At 52.7% G+C, this 27,104-nt stretch overlaps 1 protein-coding gene across 15 annotated transcripts in view; it reads left to right on the top strand.

Moving 5' to 3' along the window:
• SPTAN1 (spectrin alpha, non-erythrocytic 1) overlaps window positions 1-27,104 on the top strand; it is a 58,291-nt gene that overhangs the window by 30,458 nt on the left and 729 nt on the right. For 6 of the 15 annotated variants that reach the window (XM_069582282.1, XM_069582275.1, XM_069582290.1 and 3 more), the window contains 32 exons: window positions 457-655; window positions 2,024-2,128; window positions 2,553-2,576; window positions 3,111-3,146; window positions 5,203-5,250; window positions 5,971-6,062; window positions 6,399-6,543; window positions 6,639-6,820; window positions 7,351-7,450; window positions 7,575-7,772; window positions 7,876-8,022; window positions 9,381-9,484; window positions 9,594-9,756; window positions 11,756-11,887; window positions 12,144-12,281; window positions 13,264-13,368; window positions 14,720-14,928; window positions 15,979-16,099; window positions 16,285-16,406; window positions 16,752-16,884; window positions 18,477-18,575; window positions 20,172-20,331; window positions 20,947-21,023; window positions 21,606-21,815; window positions 22,174-22,470; window positions 22,987-23,099; window positions 23,397-23,414; window positions 25,766-25,820; window positions 26,238-26,434; window positions 26,521-26,574; window positions 26,659-26,805; window positions 26,893-27,040. In XM_069582282.1, the coding sequence (XP_069438383.1) occupies window positions 457-655; window positions 2,024-2,128; window positions 2,553-2,576; window positions 3,111-3,146; window positions 5,203-5,250; window positions 5,971-6,062; window positions 6,399-6,543; window positions 6,639-6,820; window positions 7,351-7,450; window positions 7,575-7,772; window positions 7,876-8,022; window positions 9,381-9,484; window positions 9,594-9,756; window positions 11,756-11,887; window positions 12,144-12,281; window positions 13,264-13,368; window positions 14,720-14,928; window positions 15,979-16,099; window positions 16,285-16,406; window positions 16,752-16,884; window positions 18,477-18,575; window positions 20,172-20,331; window positions 20,947-21,023; window positions 21,606-21,815; window positions 22,174-22,470; window positions 22,987-23,099; window positions 23,397-23,414; window positions 25,766-25,820; window positions 26,238-26,434; window positions 26,521-26,574; window positions 26,659-26,805; window positions 26,893-27,040 (4,078 nt within the window). The remainder of the gene's footprint in view (window positions 1-456; window positions 656-2,023; window positions 2,129-2,552; window positions 2,577-3,110; window positions 3,147-5,202; window positions 5,251-5,970; window positions 6,063-6,398; window positions 6,544-6,638; window positions 6,821-7,350; window positions 7,451-7,574; window positions 7,773-7,875; window positions 8,023-9,380; window positions 9,485-9,593; window positions 9,757-11,755; window positions 11,888-12,143; window positions 12,282-13,263; window positions 13,369-14,719; window positions 14,929-15,978; window positions 16,100-16,284; window positions 16,407-16,751; window positions 16,885-18,476; window positions 18,576-20,171; window positions 20,332-20,946; window positions 21,024-21,605; window positions 21,816-22,173; window positions 22,471-22,986; window positions 23,100-23,396; window positions 23,415-25,765; window positions 25,821-26,237; window positions 26,435-26,520; window positions 26,575-26,658; window positions 26,806-26,892; window positions 27,041-27,104) is intronic. The other 9 variants (XM_069582284.1, XM_069582276.1, XM_069582287.1 and 6 more) reach the window with 3 other exon arrangements.

Raw genomic sequence — 27,104 nt, 5'->3', positions numbered from 1 at the left:
AATGAGGCTGTTGTAAAGCTCAGTGTAGCTTCCCCCACCACCTGGGCGCTGCTGGCAGAATCATACGACAGGAGAACAGGCCCTCTGTATACACCACGCCCAGCAAATCCATCTCTCATCTGGCAGCTGTAGTCGCATGGAGCCTGTGTTGTGCTAAACGCTTGGTTTTGGTCATTTGTGGTTGTGCTGGTGTCAGTGCACACGCGGCCCCGGGGTGAGTGTGCCGGGCCGTCCCCGCCACCCCATTGTGAACAGTGTAGTGTGGGCTTGTCCCGGAGGCTGTCCGTGGGTCCTCGGGGCCTGTGTCTCCACCTGGTGTCTGATACTCTGCCACCACGGCATCGTCCTTATCAACACAGCCTTGGACCACCTCTCGAAGACACGGGTGGTCTGCCTCCATAGGAAGTTAACCCGCCTCCCCTCCCTCCCTCTTGTCATCCTCTTGAATTACTTCAGGTACCATTCTCTGCTGGAACTGGGAGAGAAGCGTAAAGGCATGTTGGAGAAGAGCTGTAAGAAGTTCATGCTGTTCCGTGAAGCGAACGAGCTGCAGCAGTGGATCAACGAGAAGGAAGCGGCCCTGACAAGCGAGGAGGTCGGCGCGGACTTGGAGCAGGTCGAAGTGCTGCAGAAGAAGTTTGACGACTTCCAGAAGGTACGGGAGGTCTTGCAGTTGAGTGGAAAATCGTTCAAAGGTTTGGATCTCTTGACATTTGACTGTGGATTTCTGGAATGAAAATTAGAGATTATATTCCTCTGTCTCTGTAGCCATTTTTAAACAAGTTTAATCATAACTTTTCTTGCACCATTTAGTTCTGAGAAGACATCAATACATGCAGTTTTCTCTACATGTTGTTTTAAGAACTTTCCTAATCTATCATACAAAAATGTGTAAAAGTAGTTTTCCTAATTAGGGTTAAGTTCACATAACATTGGGCTTCTCTAGTGGCTCAGTTGGTAAAGAGTGTGCCTGCAACACAGGAGACCCAGGTTCAGTCCCTGTGTTGGGAAGATCCCCTGGAGAAGGGAATGACCACCCACTCCAGTATTCTTTCTTGGAGAATCCATGGGTAGCGGAGCCTGGTGGGCTACAGTCCGTGGAGTCGCAGAGAGGCAGAGGTGACTGAGTGACTTCCACGTAACAGACAGTTAACTGTGATAAAGGATGTAGTTCAGCAGCATTTGGTTTGTTCCCAGTGTTCTGTTACCATCACTTCTATTTCCAAAACATGATCACTTCGCAAGGAGAGCACAGACCCATGAAGCAGCCTCTCCTTACCCGCTGCCCGCCTCCACACCAACACCTGGCGAACACCAGGCTGCTTTTTGTCTCTGCATGTATGTGTCCTGGACATTTCATATCAATGGAAGCACATGTTATGTTACTTTGTGACTGAGGGCTCCACAGAGGGTTTTGAAAGTCTAGTCATTATCGATGGATCAGTGATCTTCTAGCGTTTATTGGCTAATGCTCCGTGGTGTGTATATATACACCGCATCCTGTGTATCCATTCCTCCAGTTTAAAAATACTCTTGTGAGACTTCCCTGTCTGGCCAGTGGTTAAGACTGTGCTTCCAGTGCAGGGGGTAGGGGTTTGATCCCTGATCAGCAGCGTTCCAGATGCCTGCGTAGTGTGGCCAAGAAGGATATACATATTTTTATGACCAGTTCAGTTGGGTGGGGGGTGCCTCTCTCCTGTAGTGGCAAGCTTTAACATTTCATCACATTTTTAATATGTGTCTTCTCCCCGATGAAGGTTTTAAAAAAATCTCCAACCAGAATAGTTTTTCATTAACTACAGTTAGTTTAGTAAGTAAGAGACAGGTTATTTCTAATGCCATGTGGTTTTCTTACTTCTTCAGTAGTAGCAAGCAGGATTTTCTGATTTAGGTCACTGTCAAGGAGTAGAAAAACTACTTATGGGATACCTGTCAGATAGAAATTTATGGAGTTCATGAGTATCTGTGTCTTCCTTTGGATTGCTGTTGTGAGTTCTGGTTACATTGTCTTTGTTCTTTGAAGGATCTCAAGGCCAATGAGTCACGGCTGAAGGACATTAACAAGGTGGCTGAAGACCTGGAGTCGGAAGGCCTGATGGCGGAGGAGGTGCAGGCCGTGCAGCAGCAGGTGGGGGTCTGGCTGCTGCGTGGAGCGTGCTCGGGAGCAGCTTGGCTCCCCCTTGGCCTGTGCTGTAGCCCAGCTCACGTGCCCCACAGTGCACTGTGTGGCCAGGGTGCAGGTTCTCCGTGTGGCCTGCACTGTCTCGTTTACCTTCGACGGGAGGGAAAAACGGGTCTCCTTCTTAGGCCCCTTAAATATCATGGTAGTTATTGAATCTTTCTTTAGGCCTTAACTGGTAATGAATTCATGCAGTTCCTAAAATAAAAGGTTCTGTGTAGAAACACTTGGTCATCCTGTAGACTTTAATAGTTCCTCTGGCCAGTCACATTGCCTGTCTCTAAACTCTCCCGCACCTCCAGTTTGACTTGACAGTGGTAGGTGTTACTGATGTTTCCTCTAATAACGTGATTGTTTCCTTCTCTGCTTGTAGGAGGTGTATGGCGCGATGCCCAGGGTAAGTGTCAGGTGCCCTGTATATAACTTGAACTTGAGGATTAACTCTTGGGAAGAGTATACAGTCAAGAGTCCCATAAAGATTTCTGTTCTTGAACCTCTAGAGATGCGTTTTGTGTGTAAAAGCCGGTGCAAAAGAAATAAGTTGATTTCTGTTTGTCTTTCTCCAAAAACCAAAATGTTTTTCTCTGGTTTCTTAGAACTTTTCCGCCAGCAGTTACTTATTTATCCCTTTTCAAAGAATCCTGAGAATGATATAAAGAGAAGCTGGAAATTGTATTAAATTTCCTCATTCTCTCCATCTCTCCTACTGCATTTTAAAAAAAGAGAGACTTTCACTCCTGTTTGCTTCATTTCCCTCAGTCAGCCCTGCAATTTGCTGCCAGCCAGTGATAAGTTCTGACTCGCAGTGGGGAACACTGTTCTGATTTCTCTGAACTTCCCATCATTCAGAGGAAAAGCTGATAAGCTAATGCAGCTTTGTTTTGTGCTCAGTTTCTCGGCTGCCTAAATTCCTCCCTTTTTCTTTGAATAGGATGAATCTGATTCCAAGACAGCCTCCCCGTGGAAGGTAAGAGTTTCTTTGCAAATTGTTAATTCCAGAGGTTTTCCAGGACCGGAAATGTTTCATGTCCTTTTCTAGTGTGCATGTTTCTGAGTAGTTAGGCTTGTCTGACTGTGGTCATTTCTGGCCTTGTGTGGCCTGATGTCTTTCTGACCCTGGTGTTGATATTCTTTGAATCGGCCATGTCTTGAAATGTGATGCTTAATGACACAGAAGCAGCATGTCTTCCTGCAGATGCTCAGCACAAGTTCAGGTAGGGGTCGAGCTTGTCACACGTTGTCTCTACCAGAGTGTACAGTTGGCCATCTGTGTTTGGATTCAACCAGCCAGCAATTGAAAATGCCGCCATTCGATCCATGGTTGGTTGAATCCAAGGATTCGGGACCTGAGCAAACAGGGCGCCAGCTCTGAGGGACTTGAGCATCCATGAATTTTAGTACCTTGGGGGATCCTGGGACCCTTCCCCCTTAAGAACCAAGGATATGGGGATGACTGCAGTTTGCAGAGGTCACACTGCGTAGTGAGGCATGGTCCCACCAGTAGGACTGCCACCCAAAAGGAAATGACATGAAGATGAAAAGGGGAGAAGACTTTCGTCTCAACATCTGCTGACCGTTTTCTCCTGGTGCCTAAGAAAGGCTTGATGGAAAGTCTGTGTCCTGAGGAGAGATGTTTACAAGCTGCAGTAGACATTGTTCCACAGAGACTGGAATGGTGCTTAGCCAAGGTGGACGTAACTCTGACCAGCAGGACCAGGGAGCCTTCTCATGTGTAGTGCTTATAGCCATGATTATGGACCTCGCTGCTCAATGCCAATTGGAGCATCTTTCCTCCTGACTCAGCTCTTCAGGAATATGTCCCTTAAGTTATAGACAAGCTGGAAAAAGCAGGTTTCTTCATGAAGTCATACCTTTCTAAAATATAAAGAAAGCATGAAAACCTAAAAACAGGCCCTCACCCCAGTCCCTCGTTTGGTACTTCCCAGCCCTGTCACCTGGCTCGTCGTGGGGACCTAGGTTGAAAGGGATTTGTTTCTTTGGCCTCCTTATCTCTCCAAGCTCTCACTCTGCTTATTAAATAGACTGCAAATTGCTTGGAAAGATGCATGTTTGCTTTTATTCCGCTTTCTCCTTTTTTCTCTGTCTCAATTTCCTTACATAACAAAATTTAGTCATTGGTGTCATGAATGGGCAGCATCCTTAGCTATTTGACATCTGGCAGAGTTTGCCAGAGCTTTTCTGGTAACAGATATTTTTTTCAGAAATACATGTCAGATGACTTGATAAACACCAGTACTTCCTGATTCTGAAAAGAATGGGAAACAATGGGTGTCTGCTTTCTGACCCCTGTACACACCCACACTGGTTGAAAACATCGTCTGGGTGTGTCCCTGGAACATTGGAGGAGCCTGACTTCCCTACATACACACTCGGCTCCTCCTTTTTGTTATGTACTTGAGGATTACAGGCCTCACAAGCCTGCCAAGTAGGGTTTCTTTCTGATTCAACCAGGTCAGCTCTGAGAGCCCAAGGGGCACAATTTTTTAAAGTGACATTGATGAGAGGAAGCTAATTCATCAGTGTCTTTTCTTTCTCATCCAGTAAGGTTCCACTGTTAGAAGGAGTAACGATCCAGTAACCATAAGTAGAAGTGAAATTATTGGTGCACTTGAGTGTTTAAATAGCCTCAGCTGGCAGCATTTCTTCCATTGAGTGTGTTTTCTGGACTCTTCTCCTAGAGTAGGAACAAGAAAAAGACACCAGTCAGTAGTCTTTGAGCCTCTTTTTTCTGTCCAGTCAATTGTTTTAATTGTGGTTTCCACTGTTCTTTCATTCTTCATGTAAAATTAATCATTGAGTTGGATGTGATTGTGCACTTGCGTTTCTGCCTGACTTTCTCCTTGTTGGTACTTTCTTGCTGCTCTGATCAGAAATTTGACAGTATTCTTTTACACTCATTTGGTGGACAATTGGGCCCTAATTAATGGCACTTGCATCTCAGATTTCTCTTGTAATCAGCAGACACGTGATTAGTTTGCTCTTCTGCTTCCCTCCCCACATAGTCTGCTCGCCTGATGGTTCACACCGTGGCCACCTTTAATTCCATCAAGGTAAGACACCAGGGCGGCTTCCCTGGTCCTCCCTGGTCTCCTTCCTCATGTCCTGCTCCCGTCTTCAGCAAGGCTCTTGTCCTCGTGAGCTGTGTGAGCTGTAGCAGTTGTCACTCTCCTGGCTCCAAGGGTGTCCTGGTCACTGTTACTCTCCGTGTGCGGCAGGAGCCATGATCAGCTCACCCAGTTCTGCCAGTGCCTCCTGGAGGGCTGGGCACTGTGGGGAGCGTGTTATCTGGAAGGCAGTGAAGGCCTTGCCTGACTCCTTCTTGGGCTCCAGGCTGGTTTGTCCTCTGAGGACAGGGTCCTACAGCCACACTGTGCTCAGGCTGCTTCCCCGCCGGTGGGGCCACCAAGATCAGTCCGGGGCGGCAGACGTGGGACTCTGTCCACTCAGCAGTTGTTCCGAAGCTGATGCTGTGAGGTGGCACCAGGCTAGGCGCTGAGATGAGGACAGATCAGCCTCCTCCTCTCTCCTGCCGCTTCCACTGCCATTCCAAGCCGGGTGCTGGTGGAGTGTTTGCACCGTGGGGTCTGGCGAGCTGTGGCCAGATCTGACTTTCTGGACTTTGGCTATCATGGTGTGCTCACTGATTAAACTGGGAAGGTCAGAACCAGGAAGTCCTCGGTGCCCCAGGCTTTCTCGTGAAGCCACCACGGCTCTGGTTCTGCCCTTTTCCTGGAGTTGGGCGTGAGCTAATGCCTCCTGTCCTCCGGCAGGAGCTCAATGAGCGCTGGCGGTCCCTGCAGCAGCTGGCTGAGGAGCGGAGCCAACTCTTGGGCAGCGCCCACGAAGTGCAGCGGTTCCACAGGTGAGGGGTGGCTCCGCCAGCAGGAGTGGTCCTGTGGCAATGGGGGATGGGGGGCAGGCTCCACAGGTGAGGGGCAGCCCGGGCTGGCAGGAGAAGGAGCCGGCGATGATCAGGTTCACCTCAGCTGGATCTTGTCCGTGCTGGTGCTCTGGCACTTGATGGGTGCTCAGTCAGTACTGCTGAGCGGGTGGATGTGTGTTCCGTGCCATTTAGAGTGCAGCTGGTGGGCTGCTGACACGTGCCAGTGAAGCACACCGGGGTCAAGGCAGCCATCCTCGGCACTCATGAATGTAAACGGAATATGAATATGAACGTGAATGTGAATATTACCTACAGAGATGCTGACGAAACCAAAGAGTGGATTGAGGAGAAGAACCAGGCTCTAAACACAGACAACTATGGCCACGACCTGGCCAGCGTCCAGGCCCTGCAGCGCAAGCACGAGGGCTTCGAGAGGGACCTCGCGGCCCTTGGCGACAAGGTGAGAGGCGGCGGACAGACGCAGAGCTGGCTTTCCTCTATTCTGCTGGAGGCCACACATCCCCCTTCCCCATCTCTCACCTCTTTCTTCCCCAGGTGAACTCGCTCGGGGAGACAGCCGAGCGCCTGATCCAGTCCCACCCCGAGTCGGCAGAGGACCTGCAGGAGAAGTGCACTGAGCTGAACCAGGCATGGAGCAGCCTGGGCAAGCGTGCCGACCAGCGCAAGGCCAAGCTGGGCGACTCCCACGACCTGCAGCGCTTCCTCAGCGACTTCCGGTGAGAAGAAGCTCAGGCCAGAGGCCTTTCTAGCTGGATAAAATGCATGCATAGGCTGAACACATCTCAGGTTTGATCTTGGGAATTACTTGGTGATCCAGTGGTTAGAACCTGGTGCTTTCACTGATGAGGGCCCAGGTTCAATTCCTGGTCAGGGAACTGAAATCCTGGAAGCTGCACAGTGTGGCCAGGAAAGAAAAAAGGTTTCATCCTAAAGAAAGGCATTTGTATTTGAAGCTGTAGGGGACTTTACCACAGCTACTTGTCTATGTTACCTCCTGTTATTCTGTAGAGTAAAAGATATTGTATACTTGTTTGTTCTTTCTCTGAGGACTTCTTGATTTTTTAAAGTTATTAATTCAGTAAGACAAGAGGCTTCAAAATAATTTACTCAGAGCTCTAGCCCCAGTCAATAGATTAATCCCAAATAACTTTCTGAGACAAGACTTAGGGAGTCCTCTCTTTTCCTGGGCAGAAGGCCCGCTTGCCAGGGAATGTAATAGCCATTCCTCTGTGGCTCTGGTTTCCAGGGACCTCATGTCTTGGATCAATGGAATCCGAGGTCTGGTGTCCTCAGACGAGCTAGCCAAGGATGTCACTGGAGCTGAGGCCCTGCTGGAGCGACACCAGGTGGGTCGGCCTGCTGAGCAACGCATACGTGGTGACCCTGCCAGGCCAGGAGGACTTTAGTGGTTGACATGAGAGTGGGCAGCTCCTCCTGCCAGTTACCTAATCCCTCCCCTCCTCTTGGCAGGAACACCGGACAGAAATTGATGCCAGAGCTGGCACTTTCCAGGCATTCGAGCAGTTTGGGCAGCAGCTGTTGGCTCATGGGCACTACGCCAGCCCCGAGATCAAGGAGAAGCTCGATGTTCTAGACCAGGAGCGCGCAGACCTCGAGAAGGCCTGGGTCCAGCGCAGGATGATGCTGGATCAGTGCCTTGAATTGCAGGTACCTGTGCTGGATGGTAGCTTCCTGTTTGCCACAGGGTTTCAGACCAGGTGTTTTGTGCCAGAGGCTCCTTGTCTCCTCACCTCCCTCTTCCCTTCTTTAGCTGTTCCATCGGGATTGCGAGCAGGCCGAGAACTGGATGGCTGCCCGGGAGGCCTTCCTGAACACAGAAGACAAAGGGGACTCGCTAGACAGCGTGGAGGCTCTGATCAAAAAACACGAGGACTTTGACAAAGCAATTAATGTCCAGGTAGGGGCTTCCCCAGTGGCTCAATGGTAAAGAATCCACCTGCTGTGCAGGAGACTGGTTTGACCCCTGGGTCGGGAAAATCCTCCAGAGGAGGAAGTGGCAACCCACTGCAATATTCTTGTCTGGAAAATCCCACGGACAGAGGGGTCTGGTGGGCTACAGTCCATGGGGTCGTAAAGAGTCAGACACAACTGAGGGACTGGACATGAGCAAGAAGGCCTTTGTACCTTAGATCCTGAATCTGGGTTTTCCCAGATTGATGTCTTCTCTTTCTCTTGGCATATTCTGTTTGCCTGCTCTCAGTGATTAGAACGAAAGATAGTTTCTGCTTGCTTAACTCAGCTGGAGAGCTTTGGCAACTTCCTCAAATTAGAATACTTGGTGGTGGGAATTCCCTGGTGGCGCAGTGGATAGGAATCTGCCTGTGAATGCAGAGGACGTGGGTTCACTCCCTGGTCTGGAAGATTCTTCACACCGTGGAGCAGCTAAGCCCACGAGTTGCAGTTACTGAGCCTATAGCCTAGGTGCCACAGCTGCTGAAGCCCGAGCACCTAGAGTCTTGTGCTCCGCAACAAGAGAAGTGACTGCAATGAGAATCCCACACACAACTAGAGAAAACCCACATGCAGCAACAAAGACCCAGCACAGCCAAAAGAAATACAGGAATAAAGTACTTGGTGTTGACTACACAGTGCAAACCTGTGCAGTCTAGAAAAAGTGACATACGTAAATCGTTTTTTTAAACTTGATAAATTCTGGCATTTTAAAGATTTTGATAACAGATGCCACAGGGGAAATTTTTTATAGTAAAAGGGAAGAAAAACAAATTTGTGGATAGGTAAGTGCATATATGAACATGAACCAGAAAGTTGCAGAAGTCTTTGGCTTATAAACCGCTTTGTTGAAAATCTGATGATCTTTTTCTGTGATGCCTAAATTTTTTTGGCCACTCCTTGAGTCATGTAGGATCTTAGTTCCTCTGCCAGGGCTTGAACCTGTGCCCTCTACATGGAAACATAGAGTCTTAACCATGGGACCGCCCGGGAAGTAATTCCCTGTGAAGCCCAATTTCCCTTCTCCAGTTGACTACGTTTCATATGTGATGAAGCCTAGTTTCATTTGTGGTCTGCTCATGTTCAAACCCCGGCCCCACCCCAGCGTGACCTGGCACCTTCTTGAGTTAAACTCTACTCTAATAATGATTGAAATCAAGCTTTCCTCTGGCTTTTTACACTCCTGCTTCTAAAGTGTCGGTGTATTCGGATCCCGTCACCAGCTAGTCACCCAAAATAACCGTTCTCTTCTCGGACCTGCGGTCGTCTTGCCCGCCCTGACCTCACGATTCTCTTTGCCGACAGGAGGAGAAGATTGCTGCCCTGCAGTCCTTTGCTGACCAGCTCATTGCTGGCGGTCACTACGCCAAAGGCGACATCTCCAGCCGGCGCAATGAGGTTCTGGACAGGTGGGTGGTCGGTGCAGCTGACTGGTCCTGCTGCACTTGTGCTAGAGCCCCGGCCTGACTACCTCCGTGGGGTGCTCACCTTTGCTCTCGGTTCCACCTACCTTCTCAGGTGGCGCCGTCTAAAAGCTCAGATGATTGAGAAGAGGTCAAAGCTGGGAGAATCGCAGACCCTCCAGCAGTTCAGCCGGGATGTAGACGAGATTGAAGCTTGGATCAGTGAAAAATTACAGACTGCAAGTGATGAGTCATATAAGGACCCCACCAACATCCAGGTGAGCTGAACCCGTGAGATGAGTGTCTCTGAAGTAGCCTGTGCTCCTGAGTAGCTCTTGCTAAAAATAAGGCATCTTTAGAAGGGAGAGTTATCTCTAGGTACCTCCTCCTACTCACAGTGATGCCAAGAAAAAGTGTTTTAGTAAGTGAACTGGTGGGAAGACCTCCCCTAAATGATGAGAGCCAGTTAAGAAGCTGCTCCCGTCACTTGATGCTGCTGAAGCTGTGGCTGTGTTAGAGCCTGTAGGAAAGACCCCCTTAAAACCGCTGTTTCCAAATGCTGACCTTCCCAGGGGAAGTATGACAGTTTCTGTTGAATAGGTGATATTGCATATTCACATCAGTGTACTGAACTCTTGTTATTTTAATCTGTTTTTGTAGCTTTCCAAGCTGCTGGTAAGTTTTATGTTTTCTTAAAGAGTTTTAGTTAAATGAGCTCCAGTGTCTGCTCTTGTGTATAGATTCTCATAATCATGGTCACAGTCTGCTGGTGTCTTCCTCATCTTTGCTTTTCGTTTCTAATCATCCATCACACTCCATCCAAGTGTCCCTGCGGGATGTGGCTTTCTCTGTTGTAATCAGCCTGAGCCCTTCCCTTTCTCCTCCCTCCCTACTCCCAGCTCATCACTTAGGCAGGTTCTGTACAGTGTTTGATTTGGGGGGCAGCAGTGAACTGCTTTCTTTCCAAAGATGCACTGTTTTTAACCGAAATTACTTTTCTCTGTGTAAGTTTGGGCTCTTCTTGCTGTGGACTCAGGGCTCTCGGTGGGTGGGGGCAGGGCCAGCTGGGAGAGTTTCGTTGCCCATGTGACCTTTTGTCCAGAAGTGCTGGTCACTGGAGAGGGACAGCGAGAAGTCCACAGAGTAGCAGGTGATAACGCTTCCAAATCTACGAGAAGCCTGGGGTGAGAGGTTAAGATCAAAGTGGACATCACCAAAGGGGCAGCAAAAGACTTCATAGTCAAAATATAGCTGAGAAGTGGCTTAAATGGATGAGAATTGAGCCAAAGAGCGATCAGGAAAAGAGGGGACCTGGGCTCTTGCCGGGGTATGTGGGCGTCCGAGACCTTTTTCTGTTCTGTAGTTGGGCTCGAGCGTTAGAGTATGTGGCCAGGACTCTATGTTGACACTGCATTTCACCAGCCACGTGCCTCCATCTTTTGACAGTTGCTGCCCCTGAAATGAAACGTGCTGCAGAATCCTTCCCCAGTTGCACTGCTTTTTCCTTTTATTTTTTTCCCTGGATACCGTCCTCGCCCGAGACCCCGCGTTCCTCACCCAGAGCTGCCCCACAGCTGTGTCCTTTCAGTTGTCCCCTGTGGCACCCCTGCAGCTTGTATCTCGGTGGGGCTTTAAGTTCCCCATCAGGCCCTTGCCCTCAGATGCCCATCGTCCTCCAAGCCCTCTCTTCTAGCAAAATGAAGTTCTTACCTACAGTCAAGCCTGGATTTTGACAAATCCAGGAGTTTTGAATGATGACCACTGCTGGAGGAGAAGCCAGGAAAGCCCAATTCTGCAGCGGCTTCAGGGTTCTCTGTGGATGGCGGGGCAGGCTCACCGTCGCATGCCTGGTGTCATGGGGACTGCCTCCCTAGGTGATGAGAGGCCAGCTGTGTTATTTCTTAGTGCTTCTGTCCCCTAAGGAGGAAGCCGTGCATAGAAATTGATGCACAGGTAGATTGAGAACTGCAATTGGCCATTGCCGCTTCCTGCAAAAGTGTTGGAAAGCGTCTGCTTGTAGAATTTCACTCCGATTCAGGAGTTGAGTCAGCTCACCTGCTCCTGAGCTGGTGCCTTTCCTCTCTCTGAACTCCCACCAGACTGACTCCAGAAGTGTTTCTCACAGATTCTGTGACTGCCTTCTAGAAAAGTGTTGCTGCCTGCCCCTAGTTCTCCAAGTTCGCTACCACTCCTTCCTGAGAACCCTTATTCCTGAAGACACTACCTTGCAGGACCTGGTTTTGAAAGGTGGTGGGGGGGTGTTTTTGATGTTTTCAGAGCAAGCATCAGAAGCACCAGGCCTTCGAGGCAGAACTGCACGCCAATGCGGACCGGATCCGCGGGGTCATCGACGTGGGCAACTCCCTCATTGACCGTGGGGCCTGTGCCGGCAGCGAGGATGCCGTCAAGGTACGGTGCCCAGCTCCCCTCCTCCTGGCCCGGGAAGAAGAGGTGCTGGGCTTCACTGTCAGCATTAAAGTTCACTTGATGGTGACTCTGAAACGCAATCTTAGGAAAATATCCAGGTTTCTGTCTGTGCTGCTGATGGGTGCTAGCGAGAGCGGCGCCTGTGAGCCTCTTCATCAAAACCTCGCTGAAGAGGGCTTCCCAGGAGGGCGCTGGGTGTGGGGCTGCCTGTCTCTGACGACTTGCTTCTCTGGCCTAGGCCCGGCTGGCCGCCTTAGCTGACCAGTGGCAGTTCCTGGTGCAGAAGTCGGCTGAGAAGAGCCAGAAGCTGAAAGAAGCCAACAAACAGCAGAACTTCAACACTGGCATCAAGGACTTCGACTTCTGGCTCTCTGAGGTGATACTGGGCTCTCTTCCACCAGGGGCTTCTGAGGTGACGCTGGGCTCTCTTCCACCAGGGGCTTCTGAGGTGACGCTGGGGCGCCCTTCCCCCCAGGGGGCTTCTGAGGTGACGCTGGGGCGCCCTTCCCCCCAGGGGGCTTCTGAGGTGACGCTGGGGCGCCCTTCCCCCCAGGGGGCTTCTGAGGTGACCCTGGGGCTCCCTTCCCCCCAGGGGGTTCCGTGAACAGGCAGGCCTCTCCCCAACATCCCCTTTAACAGGAAACTTCCTCGTCAGGTGTGAGCTGTGTGCTCCGGCAGGTTTCTAAGCAGAGGGAGGGAATGTAGCGAAGAGAGAGCTTATCTGTGTGGGATGTGGATCACTTGTCTCCACAAAGAATGCAAATAGGAGGAGGTGGTCGGGTCTGTGTCCCCCAAGCCTACGCCCAGGTGGAAATAGGACAGTAAAGGGCCAGGAAGCTGGAGTTAGTCATACAGTCTCTGTAGACAGTGTAGAGATTATAGAAAGTCTAAAGAGAAAATGTTTGAGACCACTGTTCTATATACATTTGGTCCACACTTATTTCCATGAGTTTTTGTTTAGCTGTGGCTCCATGTGTATTTGAGCCCATGAGTAATTTATCACTGGTCTGTATTGGCAGTGTTATTTCAAGTCATGAAAAGCGCTTGGTGAACGTTTGAATAACTGCCTCAGGCCGTTACGGAGCGCGGGCATGGTTAGAGCACTCCCGTGCCGTTCTTGTGCCGTTGGGCACACCAGTGCTTTCTGCCCAGGGGAGGCTCCCCAGGAGAGTGGGGCTGCTGTGTGCTGCACCACCGTGCCGCAGTGAAGGCAGCTGGAGTGTTCATGCTCACGAGCTCTTGAGTCTGTGCCTGACAGACAGGCAAGGCGTGGGCAGTGGGGCTGGTCACACCATGCCAGAGCAGCAGCGTGTGGACGGACGTTTGCAGGCAACAGTAATCTCCCCTTTCACTCCCAGGTGGAAGCCCTGCTGGCCTCTGAGGATTATGGCAAAGACCTGGCTTCTGTGAACAACTTGCTAAAAAAACATCAGCTGCTGGAGGCAGATATCTCTGCCCATGAGGTGAGCAGAGTGGCACCCAGGCAAGGGTCTGGGCCATTATACATGCAAAAGTGAGAAATTATGCCTAAGAAATGTTACTTACATTAACTTGTGATGGGTCTATTTTAACCAGGTTAACACATTTTTCTCAGCTGTCTTATTTTGCTACAATCCATAGACCTTATTTGGATTTCACAGTTTTTGTAAGTGTTCAGTTCTGTTTCTGTGTGTATATGCACATAGTTCCACGCAGTTTTATTAAGTGTGTGGATCTGTGTCACTACCACCAAATTCAAGACACAGCCTTGTTCTGTGAGCGCAAAGGAGCTTCCTTGTAACCTTTCTAGTTGTATCCTTACCCTGTCCCTAACTCCCGGCAACCGCTGATCTGTTCGCCATCTCTGCAGATCATCATTAGAGAGTGTCATGTAAATGAGAACATACAGTGGGTAACATGCTGAGATTTTTTTGACTTAAACTTTTTTTTAATGTAACAGTTCGTTTAATTTTTAATGACAAATGTTGACATGTAAAATCTATATAAACTCCCCTATGGGTTGTCAGTAGTAGTTTAGAGTATAAAATGGCTCTGAGACTCAGGGATGAACATTGCTGTCCTTCCCCAAATGCACCAGGTCCTTTAGAGTCAGTCTCAAGGGGAAAAAGGTCTTCAGGTATCTGAAAGTTGTCAGGCTCCTGGAAGTGGATGCCAATTGTCCAGAATTCTAATTTTCTCATGAAAGTTTGAATTTTATCATTAGCAACAAACTCAGTTTTCTTTAAAGTGACAGGTTCACTTTATTCATCTGCGATAAAGTATTTGTCACTCCCAAAGTTAAGAATGACCATAGTTTATTGGCCGTTCTTCCGAGTGAAAATGATGGTCTGTGAAAGAAGTGGCCAGTTCAGCTCGGACCGTGCTTCTTCTTTGGACAGTCATGGACTTCAGCACCCACAGAAGTACTTTGTGTGGGTTCCCTGTTTTATCATATGGTATATGAAAATGACACTTAAAGATGGATGTGTAATAAAATTAACAACTTGGCTTCTTTTTTAAAGGTGTGCTTAAGTGAAAGAGCGATTTCTGCTGAAAAGTGGGGGCAGTGAAGAATCAGGTTTCTGCTCATAGTTTGCCACTAACTTGAGCAATGGCACCCCCACTGTGGGTTTTGCACCATCAGTGCAAATGTTCACACAGTAAAAGAGAAGAAAAAGGCAGTGTTTTTGTATTGTTAAGAAAATAGTTTTGATCTCTTAGAGCCCCAGGGGTCCACACCCCTAAACCAGCCCCTCAGTGAAGAAGTTCTGATTCACAAGCAGCTGCTCGCGGGAGACCCAGATTTCTTACCCTCTGCTGTGTCCCTGGCCCCAGGACCGCCTGAAGGACCTCAACAGCCAGGCGGACAGCCTGATGACCAGCAGCGCCTTCGACACCTCCCAGGTGAAGGATAAGCGGGACACCATCAACGGCCGTTTCCAGAAGATCAAGAGCATGGCCGCCTCCCGGCGAGCTAGGCTGAATGAGTCCCACCGCCTGCACCAGTTCTTCCGGGACATGGACGATGAGGAGTCCTGGATCAAGTACGTGCTCCCGCTCGGTGTCCTCAGAGCCTTAGGAACCCTGGGGTTCATTCTCTCCTGGATCCTGGTAGCGAGGTGGACATGGGTCAGATTCTGGGCCCAGCTCGGCCCAGCCTTGGTACACACCTGTAGTGGGATGTCTCTGCTTCCCCTCCTGTGTCTGGTGATGGTGACCAGCACAGACTCCATATGGTAGTGTGTATGATGGCGCCCAGGGCTTGTCTAGACCCCGCCCTGAGGTGACTGGTAACATTAGTGAGGTCCACCTGGGAAAGACTGCTGCTTGGGGGAAGGGAAACTTGCTGTGGTTTGTTTTTATCATCCCGCCCCCAGAATTCTCGTGTACTTTTTTCGGATGATACAGCATGTAAACAGACCATTTTTAAGGACAGATTGTGATTGTTGATTGTCGGTCGCTTTGTCATGTCCGACTCTGTGACCTCATGGACTGCAGCGTGCCAGGCTTCCCTGTCCTTCACCAGCTCCTGGAGTTTGCTCAAACTCATGTCCATTGAGTCGGTGATGGCTTCCAACCATCTCATCCTCTGCCACCCGATTCTCTTTTTGCCAATATCCTCTCAGTTCCTCACTTCCTTAAAAAGCTATTTATGGGACTTCCCTGGTGGTCCAGCAGTTAAGATTTGGTGCTTCCACTTCAGGGGGTACAGTTTTCATCGCTGGTCCGGGATCGAAGATCCCATGTGCCACACAATGAGGCCAAAATTTTAAAAAAGAGTTGTTTAAAAAAAGCTGTTTCTAGTAGCATCTTCACAGGCGTATGTTTGATAAGGCGGGATCGATGGGGCGTCTGCGGTGGCTCCTCCTGTTCTCCTGCAGCCCTTGCAGAGCTGCGCGCAGTGGGTGCTCCTTGAGACGTGCGTGGTCTCTGTGCATTGGGAAGTGGAGGCTTTGTTCCCCAGAAGAGTGGCGCAGACACTCCTGAAGGGGTGGGTAGGTGCAGGAAGGAGATTGTGGGGTCTGTGAACGTCAGCTCTGTGACCATGCAGCTCCAGTTGACACAGAGGCTGACTGCCTGCCTGTGTTGTCCAGGGAGAAGAAGCTGCTGGTGAGCTCAGAGGACTACGGCCGCGACCTGACGGGCGTCCAGAACCTGAGGAAGAAGCACAAACGGCTGGAGGCAGAGCTGGCTGCCCACGAGCCGGCCATTCAGGTGAGGGGCCGCCTCCTGGCTGAATGGGCCTGGACAAGCTCGTCTCACTGAGGTCTCTGCAGTGTTTACGGCCCCTCATTCCAGAGGGCGGTGGGGAAAGTCTGAATCGGATTTTGAGACCCTTTCCTGGAAGCATGTAGACGCAGGCGCGATCACTGTTGAGTCTAATTGCTCTTGCCTGTCAGGGTGTCCTGGACACTGGAAAGAAGCTGTCTGATGACAACACCATCGGGAAGGAGGAGATTCAGCAGCGCCTGGCGCAGTTTGTGGAGCACTGGAAGGAGCTGAAGCAGCTGGCAGCTGCTCGGTGAGTGGGTTGGGGGCACAGTGGGTGGGGCTTGCTTAGGGCTCTGGGCCCTCCAGCCCTTTGGGACCTCTTCCTGTGGGTGCATGTGCTACAGTCATCTTGCTTCAGAAGCATCTCTGACAGCCCCAGGCTAAGCTGGTCCCATTACGTGTAGTCCCGAGCTGGACCCCACATGAGGTTCTAGAGCTTCCTGTTTCATCAGCACTGGCTGTTTCATGTTAAGAGGAGGAGAAGGGCTTGAATGAACAATTTACAACCCACACTCAGCACTCATGTTTTTAAGCACCCAAGTTAGAGGAGCTTATAGCTGATTTTTTTTTTCTTTTAATTATTCCCTGCGATTAGAGGCCAGCGGCTAGAAGAATCTTTGGAATATCAGCAGTTTGTGGCCAACGTGGAGGAGGAGGAAGCCTGGATCAATGAGAAGATGACCCTGGTGGCCAGTGAGGATTACGGAGACACTCTTGCTGCCATCCAGGTAGAGACCGGAGCTGCTGCCCGCTGACCACCCTTTTCGCCAGCTTGCTCAGTGGCCATGCTTTTACCGGGAGAGCATTCAGCGCTGTCAGGCAAGGTCTCCCTGGCGACTTTCAGTCCTCAGGAGCCCATGTCAGAGACGCTTGCCTTTGTGTAGACAGAATTGGGGTGACTCTGTCTGCCTCGATTCATGGGGTTCTTGGAACCCTGTTGTCAGCTCAGCAGGATCGCCGGTATCACCACCACAGGTTTCTAGGACCTCTTCAGCATCCTGTGATTGCCTTAACAGTTACCACAAGCTAGGTGGCTTTAAAAACTACAGGAGCTTGTTTTGTCTTGGTTTGGGGAGCAGAGGTCCGGATCAAGGTGTCAGCAGGGCCTTGCTGTCCCACTTTGTTACCTCCTCCAGCTCCGGGAGCTCGGCTTGTAGCAGTGCAGCCCCACCTCTGTCCTGCTCTCCCAGGAGCTGGTCTTCCCTCTGCGTTTTCCATGGCGTTCTCTCTCGGTGTGTCCATGTTTGGATTCTCCTCTTCTCACACCTGTGGGACATCAGTCATACTAGATTATGGCCACCCGGACACTCGCGTCTTAACTCAGTCACATCGGCAGAGACCTCGTTGTCACATTCCTAAGTGCTCGGTTAGGACTTGGTATCTTGAGCACACGTTTCAACCCATAACACACCTCCTCAGGACATTGGTTAGCTATTGCCGTGGAACAACACTAAAGAGAACAGTTCTTTCCCATGAATCTGTGAATTGATGGGCATTTTCTCAGCTGCTCTCACACAGCTGCACTGACGCAGGGGGCCGCTGGGCTAAGTCCATGGTGACGTCATTCACGTGGCTCTGACTGGGACGTCTCAGTGGCCTCACTGTCCAACAAAGTTAGATCACCTTCTTTGGGCGGTGTTAACGGAGGCCAAGGCCAGACTGCAGGGGCTTTAAGGCCTGGCCTGTGGGACAGAGCAGCCCGGCTTCCCTCTTCATAGGAGGAGTGGCACCTTGTAGTTGAGTGTTCTCCATCCGTGCCCCCAGTTGTGGAAGCAGAGTGTGCATTCCCGATTGTTGGAGTGGCCCCTGAGCCACGCTCCTGCCAGGGAGTCCTCCCAGGTGGTCAGGGGATGCAGGTAGACAGTAGAGGCAGGCAGTGGTCTCCTGTCCTCTGCGTTGCTGAGTTCCCTGAAAGCCAACACAAGGGGCACTGTCTCCAATGCTTCAGCTGTGTGGAGGGAACGACGAGACTTTGTAGGCCCCCAGGAGACATGCTTGAGTTAAATCTTAGGGCAGGCATCCCTATTCAGTTGGTGCTTATCTGAAGGTTCCACCGTGTCCATTCTGTGGTCTCCAGGGAACAGAAGGCCTGTGGTGATTGACTGGCAAGAGCTTCCCCTCTTCAGAAAGGCCTTCCCTGGCTCCCCCACCTCTAGTCACGCTTAACACTTTATGATTTCCAGTTTATTCTGCATCCATTATCGTCTTTGCCCCAGCTGACTGGGGTCCCTGTGAGGGCACCCCCCGTCCTGCTCCTCTGTAGTCCTGCCCACCACCTATGCCAGGCTCTCAGGAGTTGGCTTGGCTGCTTCCACTGCAGGGCTTGCTGAAGAAACACGAAGCCTTTGAGACGGACTTCACTGTCCACAAGGACCGGGTGAATGATGTCTGCACTAACGGACAAGACCTGGTTAAGAAGGTGAGCCTGGCCCATGGGTACGAGCCTCTTTTCCCAATAGCAGCTCCATCCCTGTATTCTGTGATTAACTGGATGTCCCTCTTTCTTTTTCTGCTAATATCTGTTTATTTGGCTTTGCTGGGTCTCAGTGGCAGCGTGCAGGCTCTTAGTTGCAGCATATGGGATGTAGTCCCCTGACCAGGGGGCCCCCTGCATTGGGAGCTTAGTCTTAGCCACTGGACCACCAGGGAAATCCCCTCCTCCTTTAAAGTCAGCAAGTAAAGCTGACTCTGCAGCACTTGAATTTTTCTGCATTAATTAGGCAAAACAGTAGCCCTGCTGGTCCTTCTGGGACACTGGCGTTGCCATGGGGCTGCTCTTCTAGTTTCTTCTCCAGGAATTCAGCTCTTTATAGAGGTGGCAGAACACACAGGTCATCACCCCTAAAGTCCCCACCAGAGATGGACCCAGCTGACACCTCTGGGTTGGACCCCCCCACCCCCAGACTCTCTCCTTGTGCAGAGCCACCCACAAAGTTAAATGGCACCTGTTGAATTGGTGTACATTGAGGGTAAAACCCAGCTGCTCTCCAGGACATGAGACAAACGCATCTGTTAAAACTCAAAGTTCATTGCATTCAAACAGCCTTTAGGGTGAAAGCAAAAAATAAGCGAGACACGTCTTGGTACTTTCTCAGCAGCAGTGAAGTGAGGTCACTCCCAGGTTGAAATCCAGGCTAAATGCAGTGCCCTCAATCTGTCATGAGCTCCACAAGACAGATGACTTCTACCAACTCTGATTTCCTGTCTCAAACACGTAATGAGTGATTAAGATTCCTCATCACGGAATTTGCCCTGGCGATCAGATTAGAGGTTTGCTCCTGGTGTTTGCTCCACAGGTGGGAACAGTGTAGTTAAAATCCATGTTTGCTGAGGAGCTTTACTACTTTCTTGCCCTCATGGGCAAATAACCTGATAGAGGCTAATCTCAGATACAGACCAGTGTCCACAAAGACGAGGTGCGTGCAGGACTCGCCACACTCGTACACCCGCGCAGCGTTCTCTGTCCTGTAAGCCTGTGAGACGGCGCTCTCCACTGTTCTTTGATCTCCTGGCAAAGAGCCTGGTGCACTGTTCCCAACAACAGTCTTCATTTGCTCTTTTTAAATCTTATGCTGACTTAACAGTTTGTGTTTTCACATACAGTTCTAACCAAGACTGAATGTGATTGGAGCTTAATACTTTTTAATATCTGCAGTGTGAAAATATTGTTCTGAGACATTGTTTTTATGGGATACACATAGTAGCCAGTAAGTCATAATTGTTTTGGCTTTTTCTCGTTTTTTTGCTATCAAAAATAATATGAGTGAGTACCTCATTGTGACCAAACATTTTATCACATTCCACATTATTATTTGCAGGAGTGGCATTGCTAGTGCTCATCTCTGTGAGACTCTTACTCTGTTGTTCTCAGAAAGCCTCTGCGCATCCTTGGGGCGGGGGGCAGAGGGGGCGCGGCCCATCTCAGCAGCTGCGAGCCCGCCGGGCAGCGGGAAGTGCAGATCAGGTAACCACGGCGGAGGCAAGACTGACGGCGGCTGCCTTCTCCTTGTCCTAGAACAATCACCATGAGGAGAACATCTCTTCCAAGATGAAGGGCTTGAACGGGAAAGTGTCAGACTTGGAGAAGGCTGCCTCCCAGAGGAAGGCAAAGCTCGACGAGAACTCGGCCTTCCTCCAGTTCAACTGGAAGGCCGATGTGGTGGAGTCCTGGATTGGTAAGCGTGGCCTCGGTGCCACCAGAGTCTCATCCCCTTCTGGGCAGATGGTTTTCTTCTGTGGAGAAGAAACTGGCAGGATGTGGGCATACCAGAGACCCTCTCCACTGGGCAGACCACTAGTGACAGCAGAGACAGGGTCCTGAGGCAGAGTGCCGGGCCTCAGTGATGCCCCTTCCAGTGTGGGGGTTATAGCCAAACCAAGGTCCCGGGCGTCAGAGCACAAAGGCCACACCAGCAGGACCAGCCTGCGTCAGCACTGCCCCCGGAGCTCCACGGGCCAGAGTGTGTGTGCTCCAGCCCCCCGGCAAGGGCACCGACACCGATCCCAGGACCCACGTGACCCTCGCAATGGCTGTCTCATAAGTAGCAACTGAACCACACCCAGCACAGGCTGGAGGAGGGGCCTCTTCATCAGGGACGTAGAGGAGAGGGGCCTGGATGCAGAAAGGAGCCAGCTCAGGTGTGTTCAGAGACTGCTGTCAGTGGTACTGGAATTTAAATGTAAGCAAGACAGTAGGTGCCTGGGTGTTCTTGTCTTTTGGTTTGTTGTTGTTGTTAATTTATTTCTTAAATTGAGATAGGGTAGTTGATTACTCTTGCTTGGTTTTCCAGGTGAAAAGGAGAACAGCTTGAAGACAGATGATTATGGTCGAGATCTGTCTTCTGTCCAAACTCTCCTCACCAAACAGGTCAGTCACAGCTATTTGACTGATGATTGGATTTTACTCACATAGTATTCCCTGATGGGTGAATGACGATCAGCATGTTTTTTTGACTGTATTATGTTAGGCCCTGGGGATGATTGGTGAGAGACAGGCCTGGTCCTCAGGACGCTCTCAGACGAGGCCTCTGAGCTGCAGCCTGTTGGGTGCTAACAGGGCTGAGCACCGCAGGGTGTGGACCTCACCCAAGTGGTATCTGCCTCGGTTTCCAGCAGGCAAGGGTTGATGGGAGCGTCTCCCCAGAGGAGACAACATCTAAGCTAGATCACGGAAGGTGAATTGAAAGTGGTCAAGAGAGAGCCAGGTGGGCGTTCTTGGCAGAGGTAGCAGGGCGAGTCCGCCCTTGTGCATCAGCCCCAGGCTAAAAGCGGGGATGAGGAGGAGCCGCCACGGGACTTTTGGTTTGAGGAGATGCAGAAAAGCGGGCAGGTTTGACCCAGTGTCAGGGGTAGGTGGGGACTTGAGGCTGCCATCCTAGCCGGGGTGCTGGACAGAGCGCAGTCATCTCTCGCCCCAACGCGGTCCCTGCCTTCTCGCCCCTCCTTCCAGGAAACCTTCGATGCTGGCCTGCAGGCCTTTCAGCAGGAGGGCATCGCCAACATCACTGCCCTCAAAGATCAGCTGCTGGCCGCCAAGCATGTTCAGTCCAAGGCCATCGAGGCCCGCCACGCTGCCCTCATGAAGAGATGGAGCCAGCTCCTGGCCAATTCGGCCACCCGGAAGAAGAAGCTGCTGGAGGCACAGAGTCACTTCCGCAAGGTAAGCGCGGCCCCGGCCAGCTCTGCACACGTGGACGGCAAACCCAGCTCTGCTCGGGGGCGTGGGATCAACATAAACCAGCCACGTGGGGCCCTTGTCTTCATGAGGCTGCTGCTCTGGAAGCACCTGGGACACTGAGCTTGCACATCCCAGAAAGGGGAACATGGGAGAAGGATGGAGGCCCCTCAGCAGTGGGAGAAGGGAGGCAGAGCGGCAAGCGAGCAAGCCCGATGCCCTGGGAACGAGCCCCACCTTCCTGGGCCCTACACTGCTGCCTGCCCATTCGCCCACCAAGGATGGTCCGTACGGCCCCACACGGCACCTGCAGCTGTGCTCACTCAGTCACCTCTGCCTTCAGGTGGAGGATCTCTTCCTGACCTTTGCCAAAAAGGCTTCAGCCTTCAACAGCTGGTTTGAAAATGCAGAGGAGGACTTAACAGACCCAGTGCGCTGCAACTCCCTGGAAGAGATCAAGGCCTTGAGAGAGGCCCACGATGCCTTCCGCTCCTCGCTGAGCTCAGCCCAGGCCGACTTCAACCAGCTGGCTGAGCTGGACCGCCAGATCAAGAGCTTCCGCGTGGCCTCCAACCCCTACACCTGGTTCACCATGGAGGCCCTGGAGGAGACCTGGAGGAACCTTCAGAAGATCATCAAGGTGCTTCCCCGCAGGAGGGCCAGGCCCCGGCAGGAAGCCCTTCCTCCATGAGGAGTGAGGAGTCGGGATGGAGGGCAATTTCCTTTATCACAAGTCACTGTGTGTGGGTCCCCCCGCCCCACCCCAAGTCTGTGGTGTCTTGGGGGATGTGAGCTCTGAATGCCTCCCAGACGCCTTCTGTGCTGTCTTTGGGCTGAGGTTAATAGCTTGTCCTTCCTGGCCCCCCAAGGGCGTGGATCTTGTGTCCACTTTCAGAAAACTACTTCCTGTTTGTATCAAATGCTAAGGCTGGCAATAGCAGAGCCTGGGCCTGTCTGTGAAGGGGCGTGGTGACACGCCTCTGCCTCCTTGTTGTTCAGTCGCTCAGTCGTGTCCGACTCTCTGCGACCCCATGGCCTGCAGCACGCCCAGCCTCCCTGTGCTTCATCGTCTCCCGGAGTTTGCTCAAATTCCCGCCCGTTAGCTCGATGATGCCATCCAGCCATCTCACCCTCTGCTTGCCTCCTTGGTCCTTAGGAAAGGGAGCTGGAGCTGCAGAAGGAGCAGCGGCGGCAGGAGGAGAACGACAAGCTGCGCCAGGAGTTCGCCCAGCATGCCAACGCCTTCCACCAGTGGATCCAGGAGACCAGGTGCGGCCCCACTGCTGGGAGCGTGTCCAGCGGCCCAAGTGCCCAGCCCTGGGGCCGGAGGGGTGGGCAGACTGAGGAGTGTTCGCCAGGAAACCGTTCCCGAGACGAGTCGCTGGTCCTGGATTGGGTGGGACTGAGCACAGCTGGCCCGCACGGTGACGGAGGTGCAGAGTCGAGTCGGCGTGGTACTGACGATCTCGGTTTTGTCTCTCTCTCTCGTGTCTGTCTCTGCCCCTCGCGATCGCTGCTGTCCGGACACCGCCCTGTCTTGTGGCTGCTTGGATCCTGCCTCCACAGAACGTATCTCCTCGATGGGTTAATATTGACTTCCTATTTCTGCGGGCTCGTGGTGTGGTGGTGTCTCATGTGCTTGTTCTCTGCCCCTCCATCCCATCGTGGCCTGGCTTGCAGAGGATCGTGGGATGGGCCTTCCCCTCCCGGGCGGGCTGCACGTTCCCCCGCCTGCCCCTTTCCTGGCACCCACCCCCTGCCCCGATGGCCTGTGGTCCGGGAAGGGGAACCACTCCCACGTTCCTGTTCAGGTTCCAAAGGTTCCCTGAGGGAGAGAGACTAGGCCAGAGCTGAGAGTCCCCCTGCTCGTTCAGTTGTGAGGATTACGCTGGACTTTCTGTCTTTTCGCACCATGTCTGATGGGACCGTATTGAGTCCTGCAGAAGTCAGGGACATGAGACAAGACGACAGTGTTGAGGGGGCTCGGGCTGGCATGCTGAGTCCCCTGTGCACTGACTCTTGGGGGCTGAGGCTGTCGTTCGCCTTCATAGAAAGTGTAAGGGCCCAGGGTTTCTGAGTGATGGGGGTGAGGGCTTGGGAGGAGCCCTGAGAGGCGTAGGGCCGTCCTGCCCAGTCCCGGGGGGCCTCGTCTCCAGGCCGGGGCCTCTGCCTGGATCAGGCACGTTTGCATTGTCTCCCAGGACCACAGTGGCTTAGACTTGCGTTCCAGAGGCCCAGCAGGCAGGTCCATCAGGTGTTGGAGGAGGCAGCAGGAGAAGGTGCCCCCTGATAAGCACCAGTGGAAGGCAGAGCAGGGGGGATTTAGGGACCCCAGGTTCAGCTGGAGCTCTTGTGCCACCCTGGTGTCCACTCTCCTCGCCCAGTGCCCGTGGCTGTGTCTGCTGGTCTTGGTCTTTGTGTCCACGAGGTGCCCTGCTCCCCTTACCGTGTGGCTCCTCCCAGCCCTGTCCCATCTTGCTCGGTCCCCTCATGACCTGCCCCCCTGCAAGGCCGCCTGCCCTCCCAGGCCAACCATCAGCTCGGGTCCCTGCCGGGGCACCAGGTGGCCCTGCCTGTGCACTGCCAGCTTGGGCCTTGTGGTGTGTCTGTCTCGGTATGCTCTCGCCTCCCTTCCTCTGGTGTATTCATTTGGTTTCTTTTCTTTGAATAGCATAGCGTATCGTCGGGTCATTCGTGTCTATCAGTATGAAGTTGGGGATGATCTGTCTGGAAGGTTTTTCTCCTCTTATTTCTCTTCTTACCTCACTGTGGTTTTACCAATGCACTCTTGACTCCCCCAGGCGGCTCTGCTTTCTGACTAACCCACCGCCCGCAGCCGCGTGGGCAGGAGGGGTCTGTCCTCCCACTGCACCAGCGCCCACCCTCCTGCCCCCAGGTCCCAGGGGGTGTTGCTTTTCCTGGGGGGACGTGGCGTGCCTGGGAGTCTGACCTGATGGGGTAGGAGGAAGCCTGGTGCCTTGCCTTGCTAGAGCACTTTGAACTTGGGGCAATTCTGGAGCTAACGCTGGCTCGCTGGGTGTTAAAAGGGTAGGTGGGGGCAAATGTGGGTACAGGGGAGGCCGGGTGCGACCTCGTGAAGGACACGTGCACAGTGTGACTCGTCCCTGCACGTAACCTCGTTTGTCTGTTCACTGGTGGCCTCTGTGACCTCACACTGTTAAGACTGTTACGTCAGGAAGAGGCTCCCCAGAGGCCCCTCGCTCTTCAAAACTTGGCTTTGGAAGGAGCCTCTGGTGTTGTTTCTCTAGATGACAGAACCTGAACCTGGGGTTTAGTCACAGCCACTCCTCCTTTGGGCAGAATGAGAACAATTTTCAAAACCAATCTGGCCATGATCTCGGCATCCCGGTTTGCATGTCGAGGGGCCCTCTGACCGCATCCCTGCATCCCCGTTGCTGTCACTTCCCGTGGAGCGTGGGTGCTCTCCTTGGGGACCTGAAGAGGCCCCGGGGACCCCTGGGTGGCTGTCAGCTCACCGGCCTCCCCTCCACCCTCAGGCCTCCTGTCAGGTGGCGGGGCGGTGCAGGTGCCCTCCTCCCCTGTGGCCGCAGCCCCCCTCTGTCCCGGGGGAGCTTAGTTGGCTCCTCAGGTGCCCTTCGAGGGCCTGGCTGGGCCTGAGGAGCCAGCCGCGTGCAAAAGCGTCCCGGCTAGGGAGCAGAGAGCAGGCCGGGTGGGGCTCAGCCCACCTCACCTGTGGGTGAATGCCAGCTCAGGCCGCAGCCTCCGAGCCCTGAAACTGGAGTAGCGGTACCTGCCCTCCCTGGCTTCCAGGGCTGCTGAGAAAAGGTAGCCAACAGCAGATAGGTCTTGTTCCCTCAGTAAAAGAAATTCGAGACTGCAGGTCCTTTAATCTGAGGAAAGTTAACTTCACGCTTGCGATTAGGCCTCTTGCCTCACTGCGTGTCTGTGTTTAGGTCCTGCATGGTGGAAGAATCTGGGACCCTTGAATCGCAGCTTGAAGCTACCAAAGTAAGTGCCCGTTCTGCCCACTTCTGCCAGCAGGCCTCCTTGGCTGCAGGTCAGGGACGAGGTAGGCTGCTTGGAAGCCACCCCCCTTCTCCCTTGCCTTAAAGCAGCCCAGGACCGCCATCACTTTAGAGGCTACTGCCTGGAGCCCCGCTTGGACAGGAAGAGGCTCGTTGGGGCTTCTATATCCTGTTGCCCTGGCAGGTCAACCCGCCGATCGGTGCCTCTCACACTGAAGCCTCTTCCTTTGTTGAGGCTGTAGGGTTTTAGCTTCATCCAGTCCCTCCTTTCCCCTTGCAGGCAGCCCTACAGGCCTCAGGCTGGGGTGCTGAGACTGAGGAGGGCTGTTAAGGAGGCGTTTGAGCCCACGGACCGAGGTAAGAACCTCTGACCCACGTGTCTTTGCCCTTCGCCCTGCAGCGCAAACACCAGGAGATTCGAGCCATGAGAAGTCAGCTCAAGAAGATTGAAGACCTGGGGGCGGCCATGGAGGAAGCGCTGATCCTAGACAACAAGTACACGGAGCACAGCACCGTGGGCCTGGCCCAGCAGTGGGACCAGCTCGACCAGCTGGGCATGCGGATGCAGCACAACCTGGAGCAGCAGATCCAGGCCAGGTGCCCGGGGCGGGGGCGGGGCGGGGGCACATGCCGCCAGCCGCCTGGGCCGGAGGACCCGTCCCTGACCCTGTCCCTCCTTCCAGGAACACGACAGGAGTGACCGAGGAGGCCCTCAAAGAATTCAGCATGATGTTCAAGTGAGTATCCCCGCGCCCTCCCTGCTGGGGAAGGTGGGCTCAGTAGCAGGGCCTCTGAGCTGAGGCATCGGCTTTCTGCCACAGACACTTCGACAAGGACAAGTCCGGCCGGCTGAATCACCAGGAGTTCAAATCCTGTCTGCGCTCCCTGGGCTATGACCTGCCCATGGTGGAGGAAGGGGAGCCCGACCCTGAGTTCGAGGCCATCTTGGATACTGTGGATCCTAACAGGTGACTATCAGGGAAGGAGCATAAGCAGCCCTGCCCGAGGCTCCTGCTGTGCCCTCCCTACTCACTACACCTTGCCCCCCACCCCAGGGACGGCCACGTCTCCCTGCAAGAGTACATGGCCTTTATGATCAGCCGTGAGACCGAGAATGTCAAGTCCAGCGAGGAGATTGAGAGCGCCTTCCGGGCCCTGAGCTCCGAAGGGAAGCCTTATGTGACCAAGGAGGAGCTGTACCAGGTCTGGGTCTCTGCTTCTGGGGCCGGGGGGTGGGTGTGTCCTTTGAAAGGCAAAAGCCCAGGCA

Source organism: Ovis canadensis, chromosome 3, assembly GCF_042477335.2.
Source record: "Ovis canadensis isolate MfBH-ARS-UI-01 breed Bighorn chromosome 3, ARS-UI_OviCan_v2, whole genome shotgun sequence".
NCBI lineage: Eukaryota > Metazoa > Chordata > Mammalia > Artiodactyla > Bovidae > Ovis > Ovis canadensis.
The sequence above is the reverse complement of the archived record's forward strand: the minus strand, read 5'-3'. Positions and strand labels throughout refer to the sequence as shown.